Here is a 10267-nt window from a genome sequence, read left to right on the forward strand (position 1 = left end):
CTCTGGTGTGGTTTTGAAGGATTGCCTCCTTCTCTGATGACTTCAACATGTTTGCACTCAGCAGAGCCTCCATAAGTTGTGTCAAGGTTTCTTTTGGTACCTTCCTCACAAAATCCAGAAGCATCCTGTTGAGTTCTTTCTCTGTAGGCAGGAACACAAAGAAATCACTGCAGTTCCTTGATGGAAACTTTATGATATAATAAAGGCCAGATTATGGAATCTAGCTGTACCTTTATTTGTAGATGATGGAGTAATCTGCTCCTCTACACACTAAATAGTGTTTTTGGCATTTACATTAATCTCACTTCATTCATTTGGTTCAGTGTTAACTTACTTTTTTTGTTCAATTAACTTAAAAGTACAAAATCTAACTAACATAAATTAACTTTATTAATTTAAAAGAACTATTTACTTTGACTTTACTTGGAACAATGCCAGTTTCATATCCTATGTCTGACCAACTCAATTTATTAAGTTTATCAAACTCAGTTTACTAAGTTTTTACGACTTAATTCATCAAGTGTGTTTAACATGACAAGATTAGTCACTCTTACTCAAATCATTTATTTTTGTCTAATAAATTCAAATCTCGTTGACTTAATTCTACAGAAAGTCAACTCAAACTTTTAATTTCTTCCAAACTGTCAAAAATTACATTGTCACTCACATTGTACGCAAAATACAACTTGAATTTAAATAATCAAATGTATGTAAATGTATGTTTTAACATGTTATTTATATATTTATATATTTTTTTAAAGATCCTGTACACTGAATAAAGAAAATAGTTCATCCAACTTAGTTTGTTAAGTTGGTTTATCTTGGTAAATAAGAGGGAGGACATGCAGTAAAGGTCATCAGGCTGGAATTTAACTTGCGATGGCCGCACCATCATAGCACCACAGTCACTACGATCTTTGGTGAAGCTTCCGGTATGACATCAGACGTAGGATACAAACGCAGCATTGAACTTAATTGTTTACATTATCTTTAGAGTACACTTCTTTGAGTGCACTCTGAAAAGTGTATTTGAAAGTGTCATGACGCAAACTTCATCAGGGACAGATCCTGTACCAATCGTGGTGTTGTGGTGGCGCAGAGGTAAAGCACACTGCACATAAGGATGCCTTAGTCCTCGACGCAGTCATCATAAGTTCTGATGATCTTTGCTGCTGTCTTCTCTCACCGTCATCACCCACTTTCCTGTCTAACTTCTCTAAAATAAAGGCTGTCTGAGTAAAAAATACCTTGTAAAAAGAGATTTCTTATTAGTTTCCTTCTTTTCTGAAGTAAACTAAATTATTTGATTAAGAACAACTTAAATTTGTCATTTTAAACTCACTTAATGAATTCAGTAAAAAAAAAACTTAATAAACTGAGTAGGATGAACTTGATGAAAAATAAGCTGGATGATCATAATATATTGAGTTGGATAAACCTGGCAAATTGAGTTGGATAGACATAAGTTGAGTTGGTTAAACTTAAAAAGAAACTTAACTTAAGTAAACTTTAAAAATAAATTAATTGAGCCTGGCAATTGAGTTGGCATAGGTTTGTCTGTTGAGAAACAGAATACATGTTTAGCAGAAACATCTTTGGATGTTAAAATTTTTTCTCTCCATCTAACAAACCTTTATTGCTCTTAACCTTCTTCAGAATCTTCTTCTTGACCTCCCTGGTGTTTGTGGTGTGTGTCTCAGTCATCAGGTCTGCTGTGTCCAGTCTGTCTGCACCCTGCAGCCTGTTGATGGGCTGGAAGCAAACATTCGACCCGTCTGCAGTGTGGAGGTTAGGTTGGAAGTACCTCAGGTCTCTGTCGTCTTGTTCTTCCAGATGCTCCTTCAGAGATCGCTTGTCCTTTAAAAACAGATAACTGGAATTAGATAAATGTCATCTACAAGACAGTTAACAGCTTTTGTGACTCCAGAGTTGGTGGATCAAGGGTCACAGCATCAGGATTCCAACCAAACTAAGTCTCATGTTATTTTAAAAGTGTACATAATGTACTCTTACACACAAGTGAGGATGTTTTTTCCACTAAGAGCCTGCCCATAACACCAACCTTACAGGAGTCTCTCAAGTCTTAGACTTTATACAATAGCATCCATAAGGGAGGCTGTTTATAAAGTCACAGAGTAAAAAATTATATTAATATTTATGTTTATTTAGCCTAAAAAATTATTGTACATTTTTCAGTCATATTTTGACTGTTATTCATACATCTATTAATGCCCTTATTACAGGGGCATAAATCACAAGCTAAATATTTAGCATACAAAAAATATTTAGCTTTCAAATTTACAAATATTAATTTGGAAACTAAATATTCAGTTACAAATTCAATATTTAAATCTGAACTACATTTCAATCTGGAGAGACTCAGACAGAGAAAGAAAGCGATTAAAGAAAGTTTAATAACAAATAAACATTAAAGTCCTTCGGCATTCAGGCCCCGGCTGTGGACGTCGAGGTGGAAATTTGATAAGCTCGACAAACATTCCTGATGCTACATAGGAGGCACTGATTGATGAGGCAGATGAGGCTAAGCAGTCTTCCAGATTGAATTTGCGCCGAAGCTTCATGTCTTTGTTTAGAAACAAAATAGTTTGCAAACTGAAAATTATGTTTTAAATTAAAAGTGCAGTTTAACTAAACATTTATTTTTCTATGTATATATTTCTTTTACAAATTAAGCATTTAAGTTCTTAAGAAAATATTTATTTTCCAAACTAAATATTTAGCTTGGATATAATTATTAAAACAAGTTAATATTTAGCAAGTAAGCTAGCACGCTATTTAACCCTTCTGCGGTCTTAAGAGGTGGGGTATATTCTTTTTTTTAACCTGTGCGCAGTCTGGCAGGGTTGCATCAAACCCAAGTTTTATAAGGTCTTTTTTGTGTGGTTTCAGAAACTGACAGTCTGTCGGAACACACACCCCCAGCTGTCTGATCGTGACATCTGCTGCGCTCTGCCTGAGCATTGGTCTAAGACCAACGGAGGGCTAAATATTTAGATTGGTAGATAAATATTTAGTTTATATGCAAATCCACTTGCTGATAAGTGGAAGTGGGATATGAAAAAAAGCTTGGTCCTGTTGACCTTTTTAAACTCCTGCTTCTGGTCAGACTAGATTGCTTCAGTCTTTGCTGAAGTAATTCTTTTATCATAGATTCTTTTTACAATGCACCGGTACAGCTGATGTTGAAAACATACACAATGCGGTTTTAGTGGTGATATAGACCTTTACTCATGAATCTAGCGGAACTGCAGCAACATTTGTCTCTGTACAAGCCATAACTTCCTGGTTTATGTTCCATTCACTCTTAAGTTGCTTCAGTGTTTAAAATTATGTTTATGAAAATGATGAAATATACTATTTGTGCAAAAGTAAAAATTTCAACCATACATATGCAATAACTCAGCTCCAGAGAAAGTTTCATGTGAATTAAACATAAAGCAGAAGTGTTATGCAGATTTTGCTGCAGTAGCTTGCTGCAGATGCATGAGTAAGCAAATCTTTTGTTTGCAGCTAAGATGTTAGACATGTCAAGAGGAAGATAATTGATAATGTAAGTTACTTGAGCATCAGCTGAAGTGATCCAGTGAACTTGCCAGCAACAGGAGTTTAAAGAGGTCAGTAAAACCCAGCTTTTATTTTGATAATCCACTTTCGCTTATCAATAAGCAAATTTGCAATTTAGTTAACAACCTAAATATTCAGTTAGCTAGCAAGCAAAATCTCTTTGTCCAAGCTAAGTACGTAGGCTGGAAAATAAATATTTAGTTTGGAAATTAAATATTAATTTGAAAAATGAACAATGTGAAAAAAATACACATTTATTTTGCAAAATAAAAATTATTGTTGAATTAAATATTGTATTTTGAGTGTGCATTTCCTTTGTACACTTATGTGGCTTGCAAATTAAATATTCAGCTTGGAGTTCTGATCAGTTATAAATGCATGACTAACATGGTGTAAAAAAATCAACACCCCTTTTTTGTCTTATGACAGCTAAATAACAAAATTATTGCTATAAATTTTTTACTGTGTAACTTTACAAACTGCACGCTGTCGCAACAAGATTGAACATGATGGATGGTGACTTACATCATCATTGTCCCCAGTCTGCCACCTGTATTCCTTATTTTCCTCGATGATTCTTCTAGTCAAAAGATGATAGTAACTTTAGTGAAGGTTAATTTCTAAGGAAATATCATCTGCTACCAAAAACTAACTTTTATCATACATGCTGAAGTCATGTTCCAGCCCCTAAGGTAGACCAATTTAAAACATTTTTATTGAATCATTCAGAGAAGATTTAATATCTGGTTAGATTTTACCACAGCTTCCGTAAACCCATCTGGATGCTTCATTACAAACATAAAACATCTGACTAGAAGAAGCAGAACATTTAGAGTTGACTCAAGGAGTATATTAAAACTCCTGAAATCATGTAATATTGCTTTAATCCTGCTGAATTCAGTGTGCAGAAGAATCATTCTCTTTCCTCTTCATAAACTGACCAACCACACAGATGTAGCATCAGCTTCAGTTGAGCTATTATACCTTTATCCGTTGTGAGAAGACAGAAAAACAAAACAGTAAAAGTTTCTGCCAGACAGAGGAGCCTGCAGACTCTGAACTGACACATTTCTTCATTTCTCCATGGTGACAGGAGATGTTGTGTATAAAATAGTCCCATCTTACCTTTCAAATAATGACACCCTAATGTCATTTTCTGTCTGAGGTCCAGGTTCTCGTCTAGGTTGATGTGTCATAACTTCTTCAGCTTTGTGATGGCTTCTGTAAATAATGTGACAACCAAACAGGAAATGTTTTCAGGTGAATATTTACATTCTCACATTCAGGTTAAACATCCAACCATTAGTTGTCTTATGCTTGGCAGTGTCGTGAAACCTGGTTGGAACTGGTTGAGATATTTCCAGAACACACAGAAAACAGGTCACAAAAGCCTAGAGGCAATAAGTAATCTTGCATTATGATTAATGTTGATGGAAACTTATGTAATCCTTATTTTAAATGCAATATGAATTTATTATGATTAAAAGATGATTAAAATACATATAATCCTTTTCTTAATGTAATGAAGAACTACGGTTATGAGTAATGTGATTCTGGTTGGAAAATAGAAATGGAAAAAACATAAAATATGTAGCATGAACTGTAGCGGGTCGTAACGTCTGGATCTGAAGGTAGTTAGAGCTTAGATGCATCTTTCTCGCGCCCAGCTTAAACAAAATGTCCTCTACATTTGTATCTGTGGTAATACTCAGGAATTAGAGGCTTTTCGGACCCGTTAGTTGGAGAGCTGGTCAGTAGTCAGTCCGCTGGAGTCTGGGAGGTGTTAGGGGCGTGGCTGATTACTGCATAATAACAGCAGGTAATGGGTTGTTGGGAGCAACATGTCCAGGAGGGAACTCCAAACTCCCTCCTCCCTAGTGACATTCATCCTCTCATTCAGGAGGATAATAAAGTGTTTCCAGGCCAGAAACCTTCCAGTAAGGTCAGATTTTATAATAATTTCATTTATTTAACCAAGTAAAACCCCACTGAGATCCAGATCTCATTTTTAAGAAATACCTGGGAGGAAATCATAAACACACAACAACCTGGTTACACAAAAGAGCCAAGAGATTAGAAAAAAACAGAAAACCAGCAGATTTTCAACTCCTCACTGAATATCTATGGCTGAGTTCATCCCTATGAAGGAAGCTCATTTCAGACACTTGATCTCAGTGTTTTGATCCTGATTCATGTTTCTTGACCAAAGGCAAGGGTTGGAATGTATGGTAACCACTAAGAGTTTTGTTTTTTGGCTCAGCGTTTTCTGTACCAAAACACACTGGAACAGCAGTACTGGCAATACTGCCTTGTGGAATCAGTCTGCTCTTCCTGGTCTGTTTCATTCAAAATGATGATTTTCCAGTAGCACCGGTCCTCTGATGCCAACCTCGAATTTAACCATCAGATTTTATCACCCTGATGATTCTGAAGTTTGTCATTGTTGCAAAAACTGGGTCTAACACAACAGTGTGCATGTGTTTTAAAAGGACAGAACCCCGAAAGGACAGGTGGGGCAAAAGTGGGTGTAAAAAAAATTATGTAATTCAAAACCAATGTTCCACAATCACTCACAGCTCAGAGCACCATAAAACCAGTGAAAAGAAAGAACACTAGTTGAAATAAACAAACTGCCTGTTAAATTCCGTTGAGAAAATACAAAAAAATAATACTCTGTTATAAATGAAGCCGCTGCCATGATGAAGACTGGTTTGGAGAGAACTTACAGAAAATCCCAACACCATGTAAGGCATGGGAAGCAGTCCATACAAGGCGGGTCGCTGGATGCAGGTTTCTTTCTGAAAAAAGCAAAAAAAAAAAAAGACAAAAACACATAAAATATTATGTAGTTTAATACTGACATGTTGTGAAGGGACTAAATGATGATCATCCCAACAAGGAGGAGAGGATGACCAGTTTAGAACATTGTGAGTCATTATGATCTGATTGGATTTTGCTGCAGATTCCTAAATTCTTTCTGGATACATCTGTTTCTAAAACTTTCTGTACATTTATGCTTTTTAGTATTTACATATTGATTTATGTGTTTATTTAAAACAGACAAAATTAATGTTGGAGGTACAATCTCCAACATTACAGGAGATGCAATTAGTGCCTGTCTATATTTAAATCATAAATTGGAACCGTATTCTGAAAGCGCCTTAGACAAATGCATTATTTGTCCAATGCTATTTGCTTTATGGTGGAGGGCCACATAACAAAGAGCTATATGAGACCGGATTGCTTGAGTGTTGTTCCAGGTGGGCCTAATTTAGAGATTCACTATCTGATGATGCATAAAAGTGAAAAACAACTTATGGATGTTGTTCAGTAGATTCTGTAGTGTTTTGGCCAGAGCAGCTCCTGTATACACTGTCACCTGGTTACTTGAGGCTCAGTTCTGCCTCTGCTTGGCTCTTCTCTTCATACAGACAGAATGAACTGGTCAGCCATAGAAAAAAAAAACTTTCTGAAACACAGACATGTTTTCCCAAAGATAAAAGAAAACAACTCAAAGCTTAGCACAGGCTTCAGGGCCACTGAGTTTTATGAAACAGGGGGAAATTTTCTGCATGTTTTGTCAGCACACAAGGATACAACAAATACTCAGAAATATAGAGAAACTAGCTAGTTAGCTTCTGTCAGTCTTAAATATTTAAATGGTCAGCAGTACTATAGCCACTTATCAATTCTTAAATATTTAATCTGTAAGGTGACTATTGCTCTGTGTCCTGAATCAGACATTCCTTTAAGAAAAAAGAAAACAAACTGTTCTGTTTTGATAGAGCAATGGAAATGGCCCTGGACAGCACTATTTCCAGAAAAAACTAACAAAGGTCACAGAAGCGTGCATGAGCTTTTAGTTTTTTTTTTCTCATGTGATGAGTATTTTTGTGTTGAGTTCAATTAAAGCATTTTTGAAAAGTTAAGCTAAAAATGAGTTAAGAAAGTGTTAACTTTCTTAAAATAACTTTAACCGGGAAAACTATCAATAAGGACGAGAGAGAGCAGGATAAGCTGTTCCATCTTCAGCTGTCGGAGTTCATCATCTACTAAAGTAAATTGTAACCATATAAACCATATATGTAATTTATCAAATGAACTAAGCTCTCAGGATAAGTGCCATTTAAAAATATAACTGATGGCAAAGCAAAGGCTCAATAACAAGGAAATGGCTTAAAGGGGACCCACCAATATTGACAGAATGGTCAGCCACTGTAGAAGAAATATGTCAAATGGAAATGGTTACTTTCTAGTAAACATGTCCAAAAATATAGGTCAAAATGCTTAAAATATGTGAACTCGAAAGTAATGTGAAGTACTGTCCTCTTTGGTCTTCTTTATAATTTTGACAGGACAAGAGGACAGAACTGGGACTGGAAAAACAAAGTAAGTAAAAACCAATGTTGCAAAATTGCTCATAGCTAAGGCACCACATAACCAGTGGATTACAGGAGCATTAGCTGAAAAAAACAAGCTGCTTACATTAAATTCATTTGGGACATTGAGAGATTGACTCAGTTGTAAAAGAAGTCGCCATGATAAAGACTGGTTTGGAGAGAACTTATAGAAAAGCACAACACCACACAGGACAGGAGTTCTTAGAGGAGTGTTTGCTAGCTGCAGGTTCTGCTGGGTGTTTCTCTCTGGAAAAAATATGTTAAGAACACATGGAAAAGATGATGTAGTTTAATCCTGAGAAGTTCTAAAGGAAATAAATGAGGGCCATCCCAACATTGAGGAGAGGGTAACAAGTTTAATATACTTTAAATGAGTCACTATGAGAAGATGTATTGGTTGAATTTTTCCGCAGATTCCAAAACTACTCTTGATCCAGACATATCTGACAAGTCTGGATATGCTTGTCTGTATCCGGGCAGAAATTGTGATTGCTCACAATACAATCTAAACCAGCCTGGTGCTGTTCTTTTGATTCCTCTCTGCTCCTTATACTTGAAAAAGAATTCCTTAAACTCCAACTCCAAACCAATTACGTCTTAGTTCGTACACTATATTGCCAAAAGTATTTGATCGCCCATCACACAAAACACACTGAGTTTTGACAATAGGAAAGCACTGCTTGCTAGAATGAATTCACATGAATTCCTGCACAGGTTCTATTTCAGAGTTGCTGGTCAGAAAGGAACCAAGGTCTCCTCAAGATCTCCAAATAATGATCTTGAGGGCCAGTTTCCTGCAACTTTTAGATGTGTTTTGGAGGCTGATTTAACGCCACCCAGATCAAGTGACTGACAAAGCAGTTTCTGTTTCAGAGGTCCTGCTCAAGTAGTAATGGTAATCTACCTAACTAATCAGAATTTTTGGGTAAAAAAGGATTAGTATCATCAGCACAACAGCGGAAATTTATCTCATATGGAAGCGAATGTATAATCAAGAAAAAATTACTCAAGCACAGACCACTGTAGTTACTCTACAAGTAATCCTGGTGCTTGGAGCTCCTGGAATCTGGCAGGGAAATACAATCTAAACCAGCCTGGTGCTGTTCTTGTGATTCCTCTCTGCTCCTTATACTTGAAAAAGAATTCCTTAAACTCCAAACCAATTGGGTCTTAGTTCGTACACTATATTGCCAAAAGTATTTGCTCGCCCATCCAAATGATCAGAATCAGATGTTCCAATCACTGCCATAGCCACAGGCGTATAAATTTAAGCACATAGGCACACAGACTGGTTTTACAAACATTTGTGAAAGAATGGCGAGCTCTCAGGATCTCAGTGAATTCCAGCATGGAACTGTGATAGGATTATGGTGTGGGGTTGTTTTTCAGGAGCTGGGCTTGGCCACTTAGTTCTAGTGAAAGGAACTCTGAATGCTTCAGCATAACAAGACATTTTGGACAATTACATGCTCCCAATTTTGTGGGAACAGCTTGGAGCTGGTCCCTTCCTCTTCAATCATGACTGAGCACCAGTGAACAAAGCAAGGTCCATAAAGACATGGATGGCAGAGTCTGGTGTGGATGAACTTGACTGGCCTGCACAGAGTCCTGACTTAAACCTGTCAGGACACATTTGGGATGAATTAGAGAGAGACTGAGAGCCAGGCCTTCTCGTCCAATGTCAGTATGTGACCACACAAATCCACGTCTGGAAGAATGGTCAGAAAAATCCATAAACACTCCTACACCTTGTGAACAGCCTTCCCAGAAGAGTTGAAGCTGTTCTAGCTGCAAAGGGGGACCAACATCATATTGAACCCTATGGATTAGGAATGGGATGTCACTTAAACTCACATGTGAGTCAAGTCAGGTGAGCAAATACTTTTGGCAATATAGTATATGAATGACTGGGTAATAATATTAGATGGTCAGCTGAGAACAGGAAATCTAAATCTTGACTTAAGAACTTGTTGAACTTACGTGTTGCTTACGTGTTTACTAGACTCTTGACCTGGAGAAAGTTAATACAACATGAGCTGGTGTTTAGCTTTAGCAATAACAGAAAAGAAAAGAGAAACAGCTGTCATTAGAAAGTTGTGGACTGACCTGGTTTAGAAGATGACTGTACATCAGACAACAGTTGTGGATATTCGGTTTGAAGATGATCAATCAGCTTTTTGGAGGTTTTATTTTCCTCCACTCTGTCAACTAAGCAAGTGGCCATGTTAACTGGGGTGTGGTTTTGAAAGATTTTATCCTTGTCCGATGACTTCAAGATGTTT

General features: G+C 36.7%; 1 protein-coding gene across 1 annotated transcript in view; it reads right to left on the reverse strand.

Annotated features, from left to right (window-relative positions):
• LOC103142411 (NACHT, LRR and PYD domains-containing protein 12-like) overlaps nt 1-2982 on the reverse strand; it is a 20261-nt gene extending 17279 nt beyond the window's left edge. The window contains exons 1-2 of the mRNA XM_007558467.2: nt 2938-2982; nt 1632-1857 (exon numbers count right to left, since the gene is read on the reverse strand). Coding sequence (XP_007558529.1) covers nt 1632-1857; nt 2938-2982 — 271 coding nt within the window. The remainder of the gene's footprint in view (nt 1-1631; nt 1858-2937) is intronic.
• Nucleotides 2983-10267: the final 7285 nt, after the last annotated feature.

This window comes from Poecilia formosa, unplaced genomic scaffold (assembly GCF_000485575.1).
Source record: "Poecilia formosa unplaced genomic scaffold, Poecilia_formosa-5.1.2 Scaffold96, whole genome shotgun sequence".
Classification (NCBI taxonomy): Eukaryota; Metazoa; Chordata; class Actinopteri; order Cyprinodontiformes; family Poeciliidae; genus Poecilia; species Poecilia formosa.